The sequence below is a fragment of the Drosophila sechellia genome, chromosome 2R (genome assembly GCF_004382195.2).
Source record: "Drosophila sechellia strain sech25 chromosome 2R, ASM438219v1, whole genome shotgun sequence".
In the NCBI taxonomy this organism is placed as follows: domain Eukaryota; kingdom Metazoa; phylum Arthropoda; class Insecta; order Diptera; family Drosophilidae; genus Drosophila; species Drosophila sechellia.
The window spans coordinates 14711461-14733976 of record NC_045950.1 but is presented as its reverse complement, the minus strand read 5'-3'; the positions used below and the strand labels follow the sequence as shown (position 1 = coordinate 14733976).

At 43.7% G+C, this 22516-nt stretch overlaps 3 protein-coding genes across 6 annotated transcripts; all 3 read left to right on the top strand.

Annotated features, from left to right (window-relative positions):
• The first annotated feature begins 2924 nt into the window (after positions 1-2924).
• LOC6609833 lies at positions 2925-3498 on the top strand. The gene is made up of 2 exons (XM_002034449.2): positions 2925-3329; positions 3400-3498. Exons 1-2 carry the CDS (start codon positions 3044-3046, stop codon positions 3477-3479), a joined length of 366 nt encoding a protein of 121 aa, XP_002034485.1. The 5' UTR covers positions 2925-3043; the 3' UTR covers positions 3480-3498.
• Positions 3452-5107, top strand: LOC6609832 (UBX domain-containing protein 6). The gene is made up of 4 exons (XM_002034448.2): positions 3452-3538; positions 3594-4604; positions 4675-4823; positions 4881-5107. Exons 1-4 carry the CDS (start codon positions 3485-3487, stop codon positions 4990-4992), a joined length of 1326 nt encoding a protein of 441 aa, XP_002034484.1. The 5' UTR covers positions 3452-3484; the 3' UTR covers positions 4993-5107.
• A 197-nt stretch (positions 5108-5304) lies between these two features.
• On the top strand, positions 5305-22511 carry LOC6609831 (protein N-terminal asparagine amidohydrolase). Of its 4 annotated transcripts, XM_002034447.2 has the most exons (7): positions 10675-10930; positions 20638-20995; positions 21076-21258; positions 21322-21530; positions 21592-21753; positions 21812-21925; positions 22187-22511. In XM_002034447.2, exons 2-7 carry the CDS (start codon positions 20743-20745, stop codon positions 22196-22198), a joined length of 933 nt encoding a protein of 310 aa, XP_002034483.1. In that variant the 5' UTR covers positions 10675-10930; positions 20638-20742; the 3' UTR covers positions 22199-22511. The 4 variants fall into 4 exon arrangements, with proteins under 4 accessions (XP_032571307.1, XP_032571309.1, XP_032571308.1 ...); XM_032715416.1 differs by lacking the exon at positions 10675-10930 and adding an exon at positions 5305-5435 and having other exon boundaries at positions 21812-22511; XM_032715418.1 differs by lacking the exon at positions 10675-10930 and adding an exon at positions 5305-5439 and having other exon boundaries at positions 21812-22511.
• Positions 22512-22516: the final 5 nt, after the last annotated feature.

The following is a 22516-nucleotide window of genomic DNA, read 5'->3' as shown; positions in this document are numbered from 1 at the left end:
AATAGATACGAGTGCGAGCCATGAATACGACAATTAATGCCATCCACCATTCATGATTTGCTCCTTCTGCAAACGGCAATCAAGATGAGAACAGCCTTTACACATGGAGGAAATAGCAGTAATGGTTGAGCCAAATAAAAATGGCATATATTAAATATTATAAATTAAAATTCTATATATCATCTTAATGCATATCTCAAATTGATTTTTCCGTTGAAAAAACCCTGATATATGAGCAATAAATATATTTTTCTCCTGGTGTAGCCCATATACTCCCCGTCTCCTGAACTTCCCATCCAATTGCTTGCTTATGCAAGGCAACGTGACTGTGTGGGCGTGTCATCACTTTCAATTTTGCGGCCAATTTGAGTGACACTTTCTGCCTGTTTGTCACGCCGCTTGCGTAGCCAAAGATTGTGACACCAAGGGATGGGTAGTGGGGAGTGGCGATTGGCATGAGGCACGGAGCCACCAAGGAGGACCATCATCATCAGGAGGCCTAGAGAAGCAGCGACTTTGTGTCTGCTCGTCGTCTGCGGCGCTTCCGTTTCCTGTGCATAAATTTTAATGAGCGAGCCAGATTCCCCGCCTCCAACTCCACGGACTCGGCTGGCCGCCCAATCAAGACACTATCAACCGGAGATAAGAAAATAAATAATATTTTTAAAACGAAAAACAACAGGCAGTGGGAAAGGAAACCCTTGGCTGTGTCCAGTGTCTCTTACCTTGACTTTCGCGCAGCGAGCACAAAGTCACGGCTATGTTGGCCATAAATTGGCACAACCAGTTTTGGGCCACGGGTGAAAACAAAAGAAAAGCCAAGGCATTGGCCAAATGGTTGCTGCTTTTACTGGCTTTCCCAACCGTGAAATTCGTGCAAGAGGCACGCAAGCAGGAGTGCAGCAGGTGCCGCAGACTGATCGACAGGTGGAGTATCTTTCAGATACATTTATAACACAAGTACTGCATATCAGTAGAAAGTCATATTAAACTGAATTTCGGAAGCATGCTAACTTCCCAATATACTCTCCAACATTTAACTTAAGAACTACAAAATATGACGTATTCGCGCTGTGAATATAATTGGTTATATAGTCATGAAATCTTTGAATCTATTATTTTGGTAGCTTTATATTTTCCTGTATTCCAGCATACCCCTCCATTGCTGGGAGCCCAGTTTTCTTCTCTCTCCTTCGCGGACTTGGCCACACACAATCGCCGTCTTCAGCTGGCGATTGGAACTAGTTTTTCAGGTTCGGCGCATGGCGGCTGATAACAACAATTGCAATGCGAATGACGCCGGACGACGGCGCATGCGCGCCACTCTTGCATTCCTTTCGATGGCTCTGGGTGCGCAGAACTCCCTCCCCCCAGCAGTCCCTCCCATCCGGGCATTTGTGGAATTTTAATTGCGCAAAACAAAAAAAAACTGCAATGATGAGGAGTCGGGGCAGGCAACTGCAATTGCAACTGATGCGATGGTGGCTGGAATGGAATGGGATTGGGAATGGCTGGGAATGACGTTGAATGATGGTTAGTTGCAGCCCGGTTGCAAGTGAGAACATATCGCGTGATGGTGATAGATATAATGGCCATGGGACACAGTGCTCTTGTCTTGCCAGAAGATGGGGCTGCAGACACGCCTTGGACTCGAGTCTCGAATGCCCAGACTGCTGATTGCGATGGCAAACAGAGCCACAGCCAGATACACATACAGATACAGATACCGAGACCAACGGACCAGAACAGAACGAAGCCGATGGAGGAAAATCTTACACGCTGCTCGAATTATAAGTCGTCGACATTTTGCCTAACTAACAGTCGCCACGGAAAAATGAGCCAGCATAAATAAAGCCAAGCAAGGCGGAGCGGAATAGAATAGACACTTGTGTCTGTTGGCTGCTGGAGTAATTGAAGTTGCAGAAAGCCAGAGACCAAGCAGCCACAAAACCTAAAACCTAAGAGAGAAGCAACACACCGAGATGGGGGCCATCTCCGCATCCACGTAGCCAGTGGAGCGCGAGGCATGGCGCATACGGAAGCCATAAGCTGCAAGAGATTTCTCTTCTTTGGCCTCCGCTCGATTTTCGGCTGGCTGTTGAACCCGCAGCGCATCGCTGGAGCGTGATCTCCCCGCCCCCAGATAGGCATCCCCAATCTCCTCCTGCTGCTGCGGCACTCTGCTCCCCACTTGGCCAAATCACTTGCGCCAAAAAACATGCTCAAGGATGCCATCGAAAATCAATCGCAAAATATGCGAAAGGAAGAGAGATGCCCAGGCTCCAATCGCCGAAAATTACAGGAAGCAAAAGCACTTGGCGAAACGATCGAAAATCATTCAATTACGACAGCTGGCCCTACATATAAAAAAAATGGGCGTGTGCTCCCCAAAATATCATTATGTAAGCACACAGTGGAAAAGGAGCGAAGCGTTTCAAAATAATTTTAAAAGAATCCAAGGTGGATTTTGGAATTGAATATACATACAAATATTTTAACAAAATGAATTAATGGTAGTTACTTTTTAAGTTTCAAATTTTATAATCAATTATTTTAAATTATAAGCTATATAAAAAATGTAGAAAATATTCTTAATAACAACGCCATAAATAATGTTCAATTCACTTCTTCAGGAACTGAATAAGGTCAATAGCAGGTGCACATTAATTAATTACAGGATGCGGGTGCAGAAATCAAGGCAAATCGAATGAGGTCAGAACCCTCAGGGCAAACCATAAATAATTGACCCCCCGCCCACTTCATGATTCGAAAATTATAATTTAAATTAACAGCAGGCGCCAAAACAAAGCATTTGGAAATTAACCAGCACTGTAAAGCAGCGAAATACTTTTATCGATAAGTAAGCTGTTGACGCATTTTCATTTGGTATTTTTAAAATCCCGTAGGTATTTACAAACAGACCAGCAACGGGCACACCAGCAAAAAAAAAGTGTTGATGAAATTAGGGTAATGCTGCGAATATAAACAAAGGATTGAATGGAAAACGTATTACACACATTCGTTGGCACTTCCCCACCAGGCAATGAGTTTCAATTTCTACGTGGAATCGTTTAATTCAACGTTGCAGTCGATTGCGCGACAAGTGGAGCAATTTGCTGGCGTTGCACTGACGGCAGCCGTCGATCTGCGCGGAAATCTGGAATCCTTGACCGGTGACTTTCGTTGGGAAAACGGACCCATTGCCTTCACCGATCTGCAGGCGACGCTGCTGAAGGTGCTCATCGTGCTGCTTCTGGGCACCTGCGTACTAGCCGGCTATTCGTGGTCCGTTTACGGCCAAGTCATTACGGAGAAGTTTGTCAGGCCAAGTAGGAATCTGCTTAAAATCAGGATATTACGATAAGTTTGCTTTAACGAAGGCCATGTCTTGCATTTCAGGCACCCTCAAGGAAATCGAGGAGCTTAAATTGTCGGTGGCCAAGTTGAAGCTGCCCAAGGAACACTCGCCGCGCATTTAGAAACCATGTCCAAGATTAAGAAGTTCTTTTCGCGGAAGAAGGCGGAGGCTGCCTTTAAGGTGGGTTCTTTCTTTAGCCAAGGTATTGTAAATCCCTTACCAAGTTCGTTTACAGCTCAATTTAAGTGGCAGCGGCATGGGCACTGGCCACAAGCTGAATTCCCCCAAACAGGAGACTCCTTCAAGTAGTTCCCGCCAAAAGTACGAGGCCTATGTGCCACCAAAGCGAAATGAAATAAGTAACGAGGCCAGGGCAGCTGCAAGTGCAGCACTGGCGCGCATTGACAAGAAAACATCCAGGGATTTCAATACCTCGCTGTCGGCGGTGAAGGCTCAGGCTAAAAGAGAGCTGGAGGCAGAGCGTCGCCAGAGGGAGGAAGCCATGGGCACGGCATCTACGACCAGCACATCCACATCGGCTTCCGGCGGCGACACTCGCAACCTGGCCTGCGAGGGCGTCTTCTTCCGATGCCCCCTAATCAGCGAGGAGATTCTACCCAAGAGCGTGTGGAAGGTTCGCATCAAAGAGTTCCTCTATCAGCAGCTGGAGGCAGATCGCGGCCTCACCGCCTGTCTGATCATCTACAATTGCAATGTCAAGGAGAAGGCCGACGAGTGCATTGCCACGCTAATCCGATATCTGGAGAATCTTATCAAGAATCCCGAGGAGGAGAAGTTCTGCAAGATACGAATGTCCAACAAAATCTTTAGTGAGAAGGTGCGCTACGTGGAAGGTGCCCTGGATGTTTTGCAAGCAGCAGGCTTCAACGAGGTCCAGATCGATGACGAACCCTTCCTTCTGTGGACTAAGGAGCAGATAGAGAAGGATCTCGACTTGCCCACACTAGTGGAAGCTCTCAAGAGCTCGGAAATTATTCCCCTGGAGCTGGATCGCAACATTAAGGTCCTACTTCCGTCACAGGCACGTCGTGTCGTCCTACCCGACGAGTTCTATCGCCTGTCGCCGGAGGAGATCAAGAAAGAGCAACAGCTGCGAACCGAGGCCATTGCCCAGTCACAGATGCTGCGGACAAAGGCGATGCGGGAGCGCGAGGAGCAGCGCAATTTGCGCATGTATCGATACGCTTTAGTCAGGGTTAAATTTCCCAATGGACTCTTTATACAAGTAAGCCATTCAGCGATGATGTCATCTGCAGTAATTTTGTGTAATAAGGTGAATGAATCAACATTTTCAGGGCACTTTCAATGTGTACGAAAAAATAGCCGATGTGTTCGAGTTTGTGCAATCTTGCCTGGCGGACGAAAGCCTGGATTTCAGCTTGGTGTCCAACAGCGAAGGCAAACTAGGCGATGAGGACTTGGAAAAGACACTGTATGACTGCAAGTGAGTGATGCAATAATGTTTTTAAAGTGCAGGACTACAAGATCTCCTCCATTTCAGACTCATTCCCAACGCTCTGCTGCTGTTTAGCGCAAATGACGTGCCCGCTCCCTTGCAAACGGATATAAACTACTTAAAGGAAGACCTTCTAATGCTGGTGCAGGCTATGTAGAAGTGCTTTAACCCATATATTCAGCGGTATTTGTCCCTTATATTATAACAGAGCTGTTATTTATTACTTTCAAATCTATTATTCAAAATCAATTATAAACGCACTTTACACAAAAGAAAATGTCTTTCAATTACATTGGTTATTAGGTGCGCTTAAAATATATTTATATTAAAATCTTATATTTATAAATTTTGATGAACTAAATACATACTCTCAAACCACTGTGCGTCAAACAGCTGTTTGGTATCTTTTCGGCTGCGGTATTTCAGGTGGGCTTTTAAGCTTACCTGTATACGGTCTTACTTAGTGCAAAAATAAACAAAAATTGCAACGCTAGCAAGTAGAAATTAACGAATTATTATTTAACTATGAGCTTAAACTGTGAGTTGTGAGGAATTGCGAAAAGTGCACGAAACGCGCAACCTTTTTGGTGCTATGTAAATGTGAGTGAGTACGCAAGTCTAGCCAGAATCATATGTTTGTACCAAACAATAACAAAGTGCGGCCAATTGCATTTTGGCCATATTTCGATTAACATATGCCTAATTGTTGCTTAGTCACATTAGTTTTTGGGGTTGTAAAAGTCATAAATAATAATTGCATTATAAGCGGAGCAATATGTTCCGCCTGTTTTGGAAGTTTCCCGCACTCTTTGGTGCGGTCAGCGCATCGCGTGGTTCCGCTGAAAACTTGTGGCCCACTGTAATTTCCCACTCCACGCGACTTTTTCTGACCATTATCGAATTATTAATAGCATGTGGGTGCAATTTGTTGATGCGGACTACTAATTAAGCAGGCAGCTTGATCGCAGGTCTGTCACTTTTTAGAAACTGGTTGGAACTTAGCTCAATAATCAACCCTCTTTTTAACTATGCGATATGAACATATATGATCGATTTTATATGATTATTAACTTAAAACAATATTACCAGACTCATTAATTTAAAACAAATTTAGCTAACAAAGAGCCCCTTAGAAAGATAAGATTAATCCCTTTAGCTTATAAAACATTTACACGATATGAGAAAGTACATACATATTTCAATTTCGTGGGAGCCCAAAACTGGAGCATTGATCCTAATCCCAAGCTGGCTTCTTCCATGTTACTAAACAAACAGTTGCATTTAATGAACCAATTTCGCAGTTGGCCTTTACTGTCTATCACGGCGGCATCGAAAACGACCAAACTAAGAGTCTGCGGAGGAGTGAGGAGTGGATAGATTGGCGAGTGCTTCGCCCAGGCTCCGGGCACTGGCAATTTGGCGTAAATCTCGCTTGATCTTGGGAAAAGGTAAATAGAAAAGCAGCCAAAATCAAACATTAATGAATCTCTACGGCTCAGGGCTTAAATTAAGCCAAGCAATCGCGCCAAATCGAAACACGCAGCCACGAGAAGCCAAATAAAAAGCAGGCAGAAAGCCAGAGAGCCAGAGACTGCAAGCCATCGCATAAATTGGCCTGGGCTGGAGCCAAAGATTTCATTGTTGGCCATTGCTTATTATGGCCGGGCAGCGGATCTAGGCCTTCATTAAACGGCCAAAGGCAACGGCTGCAGCTGCACCGGGAAAAATGTCACCAAAGTTGGCAAGCTACAGTTCTTAAATGTGGCCCACTTCAATTAAGTGGCCTGTTTTAATCCTTAACTTTAAGATATGCATCCTTTGAAACTTAAGCTTACATACAAGACTTTTTCTCACTGTGTACAATAGAGCTTTATTTCAACTTTGGTCCGCGAGGCTAGTGCGTGAGATATGCATTATTTATCTAGCGAAATTTTTCTCATTGCTGCGGAGGCAACTTGTTGCAGGCAGACTTCCTGGTTTCGGCCCAGCTGCAGCCCAGCCAGGCTAGAAATTCCCAAATGATACGAATAGTTTGTTTCTGTCGGGAGATAGCGAGAAATATGTGGGACATCCTGAGGATCGTTGTCTTCTCTTTTTTGGGACAGGAGATGGGGATGTGGATAGGGATTACGGGTTAGGGGTTAGGCAGTTACCCATTGGCAGGTTGCAACCTGCACGTGCCTCGCCTCGCTGCGCCGCCTGATTGAACGATTGAAAGATCATCACCCGGCGGAGAATATCTGGCGGTACATAATGATGATGATGAGGTGCAAATTGCCGCTGACATGAAATTGCAAATCAACTCTCCTGACTCCCGATTGCACTTCATTCTAAATTGTTTGCTCAACCCAGCAGCTCAGCTCAGTTTTGGCACTTCTTTTGCGAATCCTCCGGCGCCGGTGCAAAAATTGCAAATCGAATTTGCCAATTGCCGGGCGGCCTCCACTCTCCGGCTGATTTGTTTTTGTGGTTTGGCCACGAACCACCAACCGCATTGCCCGCAAAACGGCAACAATTGCGAACCCGCCCTTTAACAAGCATTTAGCTTGCTCCGCCAAGCTCGTGACCCATTCCCATGCACATTCCCGCTGCCGAGTGGGCAAGAACTCCTCCAATACGCCGGGCATGTTTATGACCCGGCTCGAAATTGAAGTGGAAATCGGTTAGCAAGCAATGGCTTCGCTTTTCGATTTGTTTTTATCGCTCCACGCAAGCGCCCTGAATTTGCATATTTCTGTCTGCATTTGAACCCTGAACTCGGGGGCCAAAGGAAATGCGATCCCGAAAAGTGAGCAGGAAGACAGCGGCGTATGTTCGCTCCTGGCGGAAATACTTCCCCTATGACGGGAAAAACAAATAAATAACCATAATTAAGGCTTGTGCTTTAATTAACACCACTGAACTTGGGCGACACAACTGGCATAGGAAATGATATTTCTGGAAACCGGAAGCAAGTATACTCTTTTCCATTCGATACAAATAGAATATACATATATCTTACTATTTAAGCTACTTTAATAAGTAATAATAAGCAGATATAACCACCAATCAAAACAAGTTAGAATATAACTTCAATAATCATTAAAATGTCATCATTATCTGTAACTATTAACTAGTTCACTTCAAAACAAATATCTTTAAGATATTGATATGCTCCAATTTACCCTACCATGCAACCTATCACAATTCGCAATCAAATAAGAACTTCCGGTCCACTCAGCGAGTGTTTTATGAATGAAAATCTTGTCTCATTGTCTCAGCCAGCTCCTCATCCCCATCTCCCATCCCCATCCACATCGCCATCATCATCGTTGTCCAGCAGTCGATGTCGATGTCCATCGTCCGATGGTCACGCTCATCGCCAATTAGTGCAATCAACAGTGCGGCTGAAATGGTGGGTGCGGTTTTTCTGGACCAGAGTGGCTGGGTGCTTCATCGGGTTGCGTTTGGTTGGACCTCAACCTGGGCAATTGCTAGGGAAATCTTGCAGAGTTCACTTGATAAGATTAATTGACTCGGCCTCCCTTCGGTTTGTCAGCTAAAATGTAACATAATGCGGGATGTAGTGGCAGAAACTTAAAGCTATTGAAATATTAATATAGGGTTTGGACCTACAAACTACTAATCCTACTAATATTTCTTTAAACAGTTACCTATCATAACTTACCATTATAACCTAGCATAACTCTATTATAACTATACAAACTTAAATTTAAATATGGATAGTACTGACGTCTATCTTTCAAATTTACTGGCTTAATCCCAAAACTTCAGCTCCTATATTTTCCTGTGTAAAAAACTTAATTTTTCCATCAAACGTATGGATTAGACTATAAATATATCCACATACTCTATAGGCTCAGAAAGAAATCCTTCTATCTTTCAGATACTTTTCAACGATATAAAAGTTTACAGTTTCATAATATGCAAAACTCGTTGCAACAATGTTGTACAACCAAATTCGCTGTGATTAAACAGCATAATTAAAACGATCAGATATTGCAAAAGTCGAATGTACATTTTATTGGCTATTGGGACCGGCAGCTCGTTCAATTTATAACGTACCCCCTCGATAAACTCAACCATCCCAATCGCTTGGCCTAGCAACTGCAGTCAATTTCAAACAAATTTGCAATTTGTCAAATTTTGGTAGCCAGTGCCAAGATAAATTAATTTCGGCATCGATTTGATCGCTTGTCTCTGTGGTCATTTTGCATGGCTGTGTGAAATAATGGGGGGGGGGGGGGATTTGCAGTAGAGGGGGGTGGGAGGTGGCTAAGTTTGGCTAAGACCATGTTAGCCACAAGCCAACATGGCTTGGCTCATTGTAAATGTGCTTTAATGACCACCGGTCAGCAAATCTCATTTTTTGTCGACGGACCGCATGCTGTTTCACACACACACACACACACACTCGTATGCAGAAAGAGACGGCCATGGAGGGCGAGAAAGAGAGGGCGCGATAAAAGCTGGCTTGGCACGAAGATTTTCTGGTACCTGGTATCACCCCCCCGCCCTTTTGAAACGCCCCTGCGTCCATCAGTGGCCAAAATAATGACCACTGTCCACATGGTGCAAAATTAGACATATTTCCTTCTTACTTCGGGTGTTATCTGCCTGCCCCGCCACGCCCCCCTCCTACAACATTTCTTCGCTCACCTTTTGCATTTTCAACACCGAAAAGTTTTACATTCGGATTTTCCGCAACTGCTGAGAAAAATGACATTACAAATTGTGGGACATTTGTCTAATTAAATCCCTGCCTGCTCCAATAACAAGAGCTTAGATTACAATCTCACAGCGGTGCGTAATGGCTTTTGAGCCAACTTCGGCATGAAGTGGTCAGTGTTGGAGGAGGGGGAGGGGGGGATGTGTAGAAAAGGTTGCATTTTGGGGTAAAATGTTGGCAAAATTGAGTTGGCAGGAGGTCGGAATGCGAGTGATGGAGGGCTGCAATTTGTGCTCCAGTTTCGAGGGATTCTTCAATACAATCTGTTTTTATTGGAAACTTCATCATTTCTAGGACTTAAGGCAGACTAATAACTGTTTAAGCCTTCTTATGTATGGCTAAAAATATGAAATCTTAATATTATTCTGGTCTTATAGTAATATGAAACTATGCATTTGTAAGTCGATTGATTACCAGATAAGGAGTAAAAAGAATATATTTCATTACCCCTGACCAACAGATTTATAAAAATGTAATGAACAGCTGATCACTTTAATTAAATAAATTTCTATGGATGGTTATAAATTGGCATAACTCATAATTTCTTTCACAAAAGAACCCTTTTTTTTTTGGCTTTTACTTAAAATATAGGGGCATATGTTGCTGGTACATAAAGCACTGGCCACTGACCAATTAGAAGGAGCACAGAAGTGCAACCCCAAGTGAATGAGTGACCACTTAGAAAAAAGAACGAGTGGCACAGTGGACCGGCATTTGATGAAATTAAGATAAACTCAAACAATAGCCGCTCCACTCAGTTTCAATCGAGTTGGGATTACTCATCTGAAGGAAAGCACTCAATAGCCAACTGATAAGAACACGTGTTGCTCCAGCCGCCGTCCCGCTCGCACCACTCCAGAGAGGCTCCACAAGTTGGGAGAGCGAGAGGCTCGTTGCGGTTGAGCTTGGCTCGAGAGAGAGCAGCGACTCGTCTTGGGGTCCAATTAGATTACCGGCAACAAGCATGCGCTCCCTTTCTGCCCAACGCACGCTCAACTGAAAACTGTTCCAAAGGCTTTGGCGCTGGCGCTCCTCTCTCCTATTCTCGCCGAGTGTCTTTTGGGCCCTCCATTCGCCAGTCGACTTCGACTTGGACTTTCGGCTCAGTTGCCTTTCAGTCTCTTTCCGGTTTGCGTCTCGCGGAAACTTTGGCGCATACGCAGTTCCAGACAAATAAAATAACTTACAAATTTAGTTATAATTTAGAATTAAAAAATATTTATATTTATTTTATTTAAAAAAAGTTACCTATCACAACTATTGTAAAGAGATGCCGATGGCTTTGTGAAAATCAGTGAAAGATAACAATCCTCAAGCTAAAATCGATTTAGATCCCATATAGTGCAGTGAGAAATTGGAATTCAATGTAAGTGTTAGAAGATAATTCTCAAGTAAGCAATACAAAGTACATGGATTTTAAAGATATATCATTTATAATACAACTAATGTGCAAAGAAGTAGTATATTCAAGGATACATTCTTGGGTATGTAAAGATATGTTCAAAAAATCTATTAAACATTCTAGAAAAATAAGTGGGAATTTGCCAATTCCAAGAAATGGTAAATTCTAAAGCAGCCTATGAGGTTATTAATACGCCTCCAAAATAATAATCGATGTATGCCAACGAAAGTGAGTTCTGCCTATCTAGCTGTCCATCCGCTCCCAGATTCAAATTCCCAGTTTTAGAAGAAACACTCACGAAATACGAATGCCTTCTTATCTCGCATCGCTTGAAGATCGTTAATATTTATGGAATATACATAGAGGATGGGGATCCGAGCTGCGAGGAGCTGATAAGTCGACGTCGCTGATTATTCAGTAATATGCATCAGAGATCTATATTGTGTTGCTCCATTCAGCTCGCAGCGTTAGCAGGCGGCTTATCTTCGATTTTCCCGACGGGTTTTCCCCGCCTATCGATCACCATTTCGAAATTAATAACTTTTGTGAGAACAACTGGCAGCGACAACGAACAGGCGCGCACAGTGAAATCATGTTCGAGTGATTAAATTAATTAATGATATAGACACACTGCGCAATAGTGTCCACGCAATCGCAGAAGGAGTTTAGAGATCTTCGCTGTGCAGATCCACAGACTTGGCGATCCTGCAGCGACCAACGCCACATGATGCGGATCGGTGGATCGCCTGGATACCGTGGCCAGAACCAAGACTCCCATCTGAAGTTGCAGAGGCGAGCAGATCGTTGTCTTAACTTGTCGTACACGATGTCTTATACGTGTAGCAACAATTTACTTCGCCGGCCAGCGGATCGATCGCCAGTGCAATCGATGATCGTGGGCTCTGGGAAAAGGAGTCTGAGGATCGGCTATCCCTGGTGATCAATCAAGCTCGGCTGGATGATCAATATTAGCTGGTCTAAAAATAATTGTAGCCTGGCCAACTCTGTCCATATAAGATAGGAGAAGAAAAAGAGGCGAAGAACAAGTACCTAAATGTGTTCGTTTAGTTTTCAGCTGATAGTCGGCTACACTGTTGTGGTTGTGTGTTATTTAATAGGCACATAATATAGCTAAATAAAAATAGATTACATTTTTGGTTGAGTCAGGAAAAAGAAGGAACTTTTCTAGATGCCTGTGCTTCCATTCCCTGATAGGAAGTACGTAAACAAATGATTAATTTAATATAATCATTCTGTATTATGCCAAGATTTAAAAGTAAATGCAGTCAAATTAACTCGAAATAATGCAAATATAACAAAAGAAATGCATAAATATTGCATTTCTTTTTTATGAGATTGTAGCTTACATGTGTTGAATATAAAAAAAACACCTTCTTTATAAAAAAACATAATCTATATACGAATCATGAGTCAGATCATCTCAGTACACTTCAGTCAGATGTCGGGAGATCTAATTTGGCTTGCCTTTTGGGTTTGTTAAGACTTTACGACTTGTGTAATTAGTTTTTCCCTCGAAGATCTTTTATGGCGACCGCCAGACTCCGAGTAATATGTACGTATATAGATATGCATGTGCTAACGCACCAAACAGCCAACTCTCTCCCAGTTACATTGGGTGTTCCAAAAACAAAAAAAAAAAGGGGAAAAAACACACAAAACTAAGATGTCATTAAAAATTGGAGTAACTGTTTTTCCAACTAATATCTGTGTCCAAAGCGCTAATTGAAGGCAACTTCACAACTTCATAGGCGACTCTCCCAGCAGCCAGCTCCTCCGGGTCAAGGGTCAAAGTTCTTTCAGCTTGTGTACGTGTGTGTGTGTGTGTGATTTCCTTGAGACAATGGGGGCCGAAAAAGAGCTCGTCGCCGGACTGACTGACGACAAGTGCCCGTCCAGTGTACACCCCTTTTTCGAGTAAGCTGTCAAAGACGGGCCTGTTGGCCAAAAGCTTGTTTACAGCCATCGATGCCGATGCTGAATTAATTAAACTAACTCCGAGCTGGACTGGAGGCATGGGTAACCCCCGGTGGCAGGCAGGTGAGTGCAGCTCAATTTGTGCTTTTCGAAATTGGTCAGTGTAACCCGAGGACAATGACTTGGAACGCCTGCGACTCCCTTTTTGGCCCCAAACTTGTCTGCTCGTCAGAGGTGCTTGCAAGAAAAGGACATAATTGCTGCAATAGATTCTCGACAGAAGTTGAAAGGTTGCATCAGCAGAGGATGTCCTTACAGAGACTAGAAAACGGCAATGAAATGTACACATGGTTACAGAAAATCAAACCATATTCGGAGTGTATGTGAACTGTTTGTTTTCAGCTTAAACTAATAATTACCAATTTCATTTACATATTTATATGTGCTTTTGTTGTGCTTCTGAGTCCTTTCACTAATCTAACTCAGCCTTAACCATCTCACTGCCCAACATTTTAATTTCCTCCTGTGACTTTGTGAGAGAAGGGGTCGCCGATTTTCTAAAGCTTCGGCAACAACATCACCCACCTACTCATCTATTTTGTGTGCGATGGTCTATTGATTGGAATATTCATTGAATAGTTTCTAAGCTGATTTATATGCTATTGTGTGTGTGTGTGTGCTGTCGATTTAATAAATATTTAATTTCAACTCCGTCCCCGTCTGCTGATGGCTCCTAAATCCACACATAAAAGATTCAATCAGCGGAAGGAGCACGGACCAAAGAGCCGACGATGATGATGTTGTTATAGCCGGTGTGCCTGCCCGCCTGGCCTGCCTGCATTCACGTATTAATAATGCCGGGCAGCGAATAATCCGCAGAGCTCCCGAGACATCGTAATTTGCAAAATGCACAATCGCTTCCTATAAATCAAGTCAAGGAGACACACCGTCCGGCAGCCTCGACGAGAATCTATTCAGATCCCATCGCGCAGGGCTGCAGTATTCATACATATATATATATACATATATTTCACCTGGCCAAATCACAAAGGTTTCTTTCGAAAGCCTTTCAAAACGAAATCAAGCCGAATAGCTGCCACGTCGTCAACCGCTATCAATCTCAGGTGAAATGGAGCTGCGTCCGCCGGCCATTAGATGCTCCCAGCTACAACATCCCGGCCAGCAATGCTCCATTCTGTTAGCAGGAAACCAGGCAGAGCCACAGCCACAGCCAGAGCCATCCAATCTCCCACAATCCCAACCAGCTTCGCAGACCGAGTTGCTCCGCTCAAAGGAAAGCGCCCGTCGCAATAGATCGCACATTGCAGATAGAGGCGTGCCTGCCACTCCACTCCACAAAATCGAGGAGTGACAAATCTCGTGGCGAAATCTATATACCCTAGAAATGAATGGAATTAAATGCTTGTATATGGATAATAGTTCAGCCACCATACGTTTTGTTTCGTCATGGATTTTTTAGAAATTCTTCAAGGAAGATATAGTACTAAGTATTGGATATGATGTGATATCATATTATATGATGGTATGATGAGTACCATAAGTAGAAAAGTACGCTTTTGGATGAAGAATATATTTAAAAACATCTACAAGTGACACTTAAAACTCTGGTAATTCCTGTGACTTTTCAAATTGATAGTTTAAGATTTGGTAAACTACAAATTCTGAAAAATGTTCCAAGAAGATCACTGAAGCCTCGAGTAATCTCTTATCATGCCACCCGTTGCAAAGGGTATACAAATGGCAAAGCCAAACAATGAGCTGCAATTTCTGGCCACAAAGGATGAACGCATCGCGTACGCCGGTTTGGGGAAGAAAATAAAAATAAAGAGGGTAAAGATGGGGGCGGGAGGCAGAAGAAAGAAGACGAAGAGAAAGGAGTTGGGGACAAGAGCAAGAGAAGCGTTGGATAGATGGAGCCGAGGAGCCGCAAGAGTCGCACATTCGGCGAGCGCCTTCAGCAGTTGTTATAAATTATAGTGCCGCATGCGGAATGAATGCCCAAGATCAAACCGGTGGTGCACACATACCATACAGCCATGCACCACCGTACCGGAGGGGTGGGGGGAGGGAGGTTCGATTGGGCGGTTGGGCGGCTATAAAAACAAACCTCCGCCCCCGCACGTAGTCATTTGTGGTTGCTGTTGTTCCTGCTGTTGCATGCCGCCTGTTGCATCAAAATATTTAGCAGTGTACCGCTATGAAATTTGGTATTCCAAGACGGACCAACAAGCCGCCTCAGTGGTGCAGTGAACTTAAAAAAAAATTGGATACTTTTTACTTAATTCTATCTAAATCTTCTTTTCTTAATTTCATACTATTTTAATAGTGGTTAATATATTTATTGCATAGTATTGTAAACCTAAAGAATGATATAAAAATACTCAAGATTTTTGCTTCACTTTGAATTTGTAAAAATTTTAAAAATTTCGTTTAAATTTTCTAGCTTTGGAAAATAATTAAAATTGATTACTTTAATCTACATGTTAAATTCAGCATTTAAAATATAAGATCCAAAATACTCGTCCTTTTTTTTTTTTGTGTTTTTCGGCGGTGTTGCTGCAGTTGAGTTGGCATTACCATTACCACGTTGTAGGCATGTTGTAAATGCCAGCCGACTGCTGTGGACTTTTGTCGTTTTTTTGCTGCTGCAGTTGTTTTGTATATGTGTCGGTGTGTGCTTTTTGGCCATAAAAACAGAAATGAGCCCACGGAAAACATGTCCAATTGCGCTAGCAAATATTCAACGCTGGCGGCGCATCAGACAAGACCAGATGGGCAATCCTTGATCGGAATTTGCGGCAATTCGAGACTACTAAGAGATATTTTGGCGCAAAAACCCCTAAAATTAGCTAAAGATGATATGAAAATATTTATTAAAATCTAAAAGATACTCAGATACTGCGCAGCTATATTATGATCCCTAGCAATATAAAATTTTCCGATCGCAGACGAATTTTGTTGAAATTACAGATTCTCGGCTGCTCAATAATAATCCATATAACATATCAACAGTGCAGCGATTTTCCGAGAATTTCGCAGTTCATTTTTCAGTACGCGAAGCGTAGAGCGCAGTCCATAAAAGCCAAACGAGTTTAACTTAGTTAGAGTAAGTCAGACTTTGGTTTCAGCTAATGCAAACCGACGGCGGGTTTCTTTGACGAGTGCAACTGCGGAGGAGAGGACGACAAACAAAGTGCCGCAGTTGTCAAGCAGCAACAGCAACAATATCAGAGAAACAATAAGAAACGCTTCAGTGCAGTGACTCGACTATTAGATACCCATTACTTCAGGTTCTTCAACTTTAGATGTAGAAGATATTCTACTTACGGACAGGCCAAACGGACAGATTAACGGACAGACGGATCAGCCATATACCATACCATATATACCATAGTATCAACTTCCAATGATCGGAAATCTGTCTGTCTGCCTTCATAGTCCAGCATACCCCACTACCCTTCATGTACGGGGTATCAAAATGTAAATACAAAAAAATAAAACCGAAGACAACGACTGCGTTTGGGACTGTGTGCTATGCTAATTACTGGACATGACGGCAGCGCATTGCTTTCGGAATCGACGGACCCCAACCACAACCAAATCCATGTGAACAAAAGGCGCAAGCGTTTACGCACACTCTGATCCGCAGTCGCATTTGCATTTGCATAAGCAGCCATAAAAACAAAATAAGGGAAAACAACCAGCTGGCTGCCAAGGCATTCGCTAAAAAAATAAAAAAAAATGTGGAGGCAGCGGCAACTTAGCAGATACTACACGACAGCAACAACGGCAGACGATCCCAACTTAGTAATGGGACAAACGGACTTACTCAGAATTCGCCTTTCTTGGGCCGCACTGCTGTGTGAAAATGAATTTCCTTTTCGGCCAAGTCGAGGGAATTGTGCAATGCAAATGCCGCCAAAAAGGCCATTTGTACTGAGCGACTAAATAACATACTAAATAGGATCCTTGTCTATAGGTTCTTAACTAATGGACAACTAGAAAAGGCTACCATTTTCTTAAACTATACAATCTACAAAGAAGATAAGCTCTTACAAATATAAAGAAGATACATTTTAGGAACTTTATTCTCAAGTTTCATTTACATACTTTTCTTAACCATTCAAAGGCAATAGTAGCACACATTTGTAACATAACCACTTCAATTCAATTCTATCCCTACGATGTATCTATAGCCCCGTTCAACTGTCGAATGATTGAGAGCCATAGGTTTTAGTTATTTTTATTGCATTTCTAATTGAATGAGGCGATGACAGTACGCGTATAATGAACCTATCATCATTAATCATTATCTGGATGAAATAGAATTATAAAATTGAATTGCTGATTCGATTCGAGCACATTGAGCCACGACGGGGAGCACGACGATCGGTAATTCTAATTAGAGCTATTCAGGAACTCTTCGACTATAGACTTTGGATTTGTGTCTTGGCCAACCGTACACGTATTTCCATCTTCCACAGCGATTCAGAGTCGCTGGTCTAGACCAAAGTTGGTAACAAAAAAAAACAGAAACGACACGAAAAACATGGCCAGAAATGTCAACTTGAATTCGGTCTATTCCTCCGCTTGTTGTTATTTCTTTTGGCGGATTTTGGCATCCCAGAAAGTTGTAACCGTCAGGAAGGAACACGAAGCGCAGCTTCCACTCAATGTTAACTTTCGATTTCCTCCTCTTTTTGCTTTGCTTTTCTTTGGCCATGGGTGACCATTTCTTGGGGGAGCCCAGCTCAGCTCAGCTCGGAAGGTAGCCGGGCTCACGATATTTGCGTGCCAAAGCGAAATTGTGTGGAAGTCAATTGGTAGTCACGTTTGGCCAAAACCATTGGACCTGGTCTTGGGCCAGGGCCAAAACAATCCACTGCAGATGGGCCAAATTAAATTGTCAGTGCGGCATTAAATGCCAGATTATTGGGGATCAACACAAGTGCAGTATCAGCTCCACTGCCTGTATAGAGTTATCTTTCGATTAACAAACGATTGAAATTAATTTTACAATATTTCCGCATGCTGGCCATGAAATGTGTGGACAACAATGACAATTGCAACAGCAACTGCAGCAGCAGCAGCAAAAGGAAAATCACGAACCCGGAAGAAGGCCTTCAGATATGGCCAGATCCAAGTGGCTTTGCTTTGATTTGATACCTCCAACTCCTCCGCTCGCCCTGTCACATCACATGTTGCTGTTGGCTTAAGTTTCCCGCCAGCAATTTCTTCATTTTGGCCGGAATTTTGGCCAGGAGGAGAACCGAACCGGTTGTGTTGCAGCTTGTTTTTGTTAGCTGAAATTTGTTCGCGCTCTCGTTGACAATTGTGCTGTGCAAAAAAAAAAGAAAACAGAAGGGCTGTTCTAAAAGAATTTCAAGTGTGCGGCCAGCTTGTTCAGACACTGGGACAGATGAGCCGGATGGCAGAGGCTGAAGCTTGGCCAAAACCAAGAAGCAAGAGAAGAAGAACGAAGAACCGAGTACCGAAAACCATGAGCCAAGAAGAAAAGTAGCAGTTGTAGCTGTTGCTGCTGTCAGTTGCAGTTGCAGTTGCTGCCGCCGTCGTTGTTGCACTCGTCAAAATTGCAATCAATCATGTGGCCAAGAATGCACCCGGCCACAGTCGACAGTAGACAAATGGAACCTGTTTTCTGGACGGGCTATCAGTGTTAAATCTACAAGATCATTTTGCCAGCTCGGCCGCAAACCCATAATTTGTGATTGTTATAAGCCAGAACAGAACCGTAATGAGTTTCACGGACCAGTCCCCGTGCTCCTAATAGACTCGTCGCCGGCCTAATGAATTGAAACGTTTCTGATGGTCTTGTTTGCTGCGTTCCTTTTCTACCACTTTTTTGTAGCCTTTTCTTAGCCATCATCCCCGTTCGACTGGCATCGATCAGCACGGGATTGGGAACTCCTCTTTGACTAGCTGAGTGGGATTTCTTGGGATTGCGGTTGGCTGGACGGCCTATCAAGTGGAGGGAATCTCTGGCCCAGGCACGAACTGACTGGCAAGACCGCCCGCTCAGCCAGAGTCAACAGAACTTTTGGGTCTTTGATTAGGAATCGGGTTTGGTGGAAAACTCGGTCATCCTGCCTCACCTACATAGATCGGCTGCATTCTGCGGCTCCTTTTCCTGCTTCGCTCGATTGCCTGGCTGGTTGGGTTGCACAAAAGAAAATCCTACTTCAATTGAAATGTGTTAACTAAAAGGATTTAATACTAAAAATTACTTATTTCACTATGAATTTGATCAATATTGTGTGCAGAGTTTGAAGTTAAATAACCAGTCAATATCATGTATGTATCAATATCATGTCACATATCATGTATATTTAGATACACTAGTGCTTCATGAGCTATTCCAATATCTTCACAAAATAGTTGTGTATTTTATAACTATTATTTTTACACCTCTTTTCTCTCACTGTGACCATCCATCCTTTGGCTACGAGAGTGGAGCGAGCCTATCGCCAACTGTCATCATTTTCAAATTATTTCTCGTTGAATATCTAATCAAGATTCATGCATGATCGCGGCTAAATTGCTTCCAGGCAAGAACAGACCAGACCAGGCCGGAGTCGTAGATGGAGACCAGCATAACAATTGCTATCCTAGCTGGGTTCCTGGGCCATCCAGCATCCAGCCGCAAAGTGCAAGTCCAGCATCCAGAGCGGGCTCTTCACGTTTTGCTGTTTGACTTTTCCACAACGTTTTCCATTGTTTTCCACCCCGAACGGAGTTAATAGTGTTGTTCCTGGTTGGGGATTCTTCGGAGCTTTGTTTGCTCTTTTGGTTTATTATTGCTTTTTTTTTGTACAAGCAAGCAGACAACGATTTTTGCATCGGGAATTAGCCCAGACAATTGTTTTTCGAGACATTTTTTTGTGCGCTACCCATGTAATCATTTATGTTTATGAGCCCCCCTTGCGATGTGTTGTTACTTTGCTCGTATTCGCATATGCACTTATACTTGAACTTTAACTCGTCTTTATTTCACTTAATTGAAACTAGACAGCATCCGTAGGTAAATAATTCAATTAGCCGACGGGCGGTGACTCAAGTCGAGCTGCAATTGCACTCAGAAGCAGGGTGATGTTGAGCTTTATTAAATTCTATTAAATTTGTTGTTCATTTGGTGGCTAATTCGCTGCGGCAGCGTCCACTTAATGGTTATTAACTTTCGTGTGACATCTGTGACTTGGGGTGTTCGCCTCAATTGGTCGTCATATGGGCAGTGGTTAACACCACGTAAATTGATGACCCCCACCCAGTGGCCTTCTAATTGTTTCATTAGATTTCCACGCTGGAGACGCACGAGTCAGCCAAAAGGGGAATCGATCCCCTTCTGGGCCACGCCTCTGCGAACCAATTTCGGGGTGTCCATTGTTGGTTAACCGGTGAGCGAATGGGAATCGAACCAGCCGCAGGCCCCCAACTTTTGACATTTTTATTAGCACTTCTCGTTCGCGAGCTGGTTAAATTTACGAGTCAGCCGTGGCAGGATCGAGGTGTAAACATATTTCTCAGCTCCGGCTGCATGCAATTATTATCAAACATGCAAATCTGTGGCGGTTGCGGGCATCGTAAATTGATTTTTATGCTGCTGCTTCTGTTGAAGTTTGAGTCCCAGGGGGGGGGGGGAATATACATACACTTCCATTGGATTCTAAGTCATTTTGTGTTACCTCTACCTCTTCTAGTTTGCCTGCTACTCATCTTGCTCGAGAGCCAAATTCACAGCGAATTGACAGAGAAACCCTTGCGAGAGGGTCACGGAAGGATACAACAGACAACAGACAGCCAGGATGGTGCTCGTGCTGAATGGTGTGCTGCAGGACGACTGCCCCATGGACACCAACAGCCTGTTCCTGCAGCATCCCGTTTACAGAGACTACGCCCAGCAGCTGCACTCCATCCAGGCCAAGTCGGTGGGTCCGGTGGGTCTGCTCTACGTGGGTCAGCGGGAGATGGCCGCCTCCGCGCCGCACGACAAGCACGTCAACATCATCGGTGCCGACGATGCCACCACCTGTATTATCGTCGTGGTCCGGCACTCCGGTAAGCATGCCCAATATCCTTTGCCCCATAAATAAGCGTCGTTTGGCTCATTAACCCCTACTAATAATGATTCCCAACAGGATCTGGTGCTGTGGCCCTGGCACACTTCGATGGCAGCGGCGTGGACGAGGCTGTGTGCACCATGGTGTCGCGGGTTCAGGAGCTGGCCGTCGGCTATCCGGAGGGTCGCATCGAGTTGCAGCTTATTGGTGGCTATCGGGATGCCAAAGGATACGGCGAGGACGTATTCTTCAGCATTATGCGTGAGTACAATGCTAAGCAGCTTGTTTTAGTTCTTATATGAATTTCATTTATCATTTTCTCAGAATCATTCCACAATCACCTACTCGAGATCGATCTGACGCAGGCTTGCGTGGGCGAGCTAAACACCATGATGCGCGGCGAGATCAACTGCCCCATCATCTATGGAGTGGGCGTGAACATCAAGACTGGTGAGATCTTTCCGGCCTCCTTTCCAGACCGAGGACCCGACCGGGAACTACGCGATGCTCGCATCTTCATGGGCGCACAGTCGGTAAGTAAAGCCCAAATTCCCCAATGTGTTAGCCTGCTAATCACTTGGCTGTGTTCCATAGGTTCTGGATATATACGACTCCTCGCTGGGCATGCTACGCATTGGACCCTTCAACTACGATCCATTGCGCGGCGCTGATCTGTGGCTATCCCAAACGGATGAGTTTCTGCTGCAGCACCTGTCCTCCAGTCCAGACGTGGAGCCGCCTCACTTTGCGCCTCAGGTATGGGAACTACTTTATGTTTTCTGTGCAGTCACATAACTTGATAACTTGATTGCAGACGCGTGCCACCATTAGGTTTATACAGGAGAATCAGTTCCCCGCCGTCACCGTTTTCAGGGACAATCGGCCGCGCTACTTCCGGCGGGATGACGCCACGGGCTTTTGGGTGCTGGTTAGATATTAAAGCTTATTTTAGTGTTTAGTTGTTACGCAGTTCGAAAATGTCGCAGATGTGTTAATTGACTGGTGCATGTGTTAATTGTCGCTGTCCATCGCAAATGCTTCTGCTTGCCTTTTGTTTAAGTTTTGATCGTTGAGTTGATTGTATTCGGCTGTAATTGTCATTGATTTCCTGATTAATCTGTATCTGCTGTAATTATTGGCCGATTAGCAATAGCAATTGATGAATGCGACATAATCTCTCTTCAATTAGATACAAGATTGAGTTCCGACGCTGGAGACGGTTGCTTGGGACGAGCCTTAGAAATGGATCTGAACTGGGAACGTAAAAGCGATATATAACGATAAATAATTATTACAATTCTATGTGCACATGTGCATGTAAATATTTATGTGAACCCCATTAAAGAACCTATTACTATTTAAAAGAGATTCTTAGCTAAATATATATGCGCATATTCCGTGTAAACGAAACGAAACAATTTCGAATGCAATCATTTTAGCTGTAACTATAAACTGTAATCAAAAATGTAAGAAAAATATATAAAAATGGCTTGGCTATACATACACACACACAAGGAAA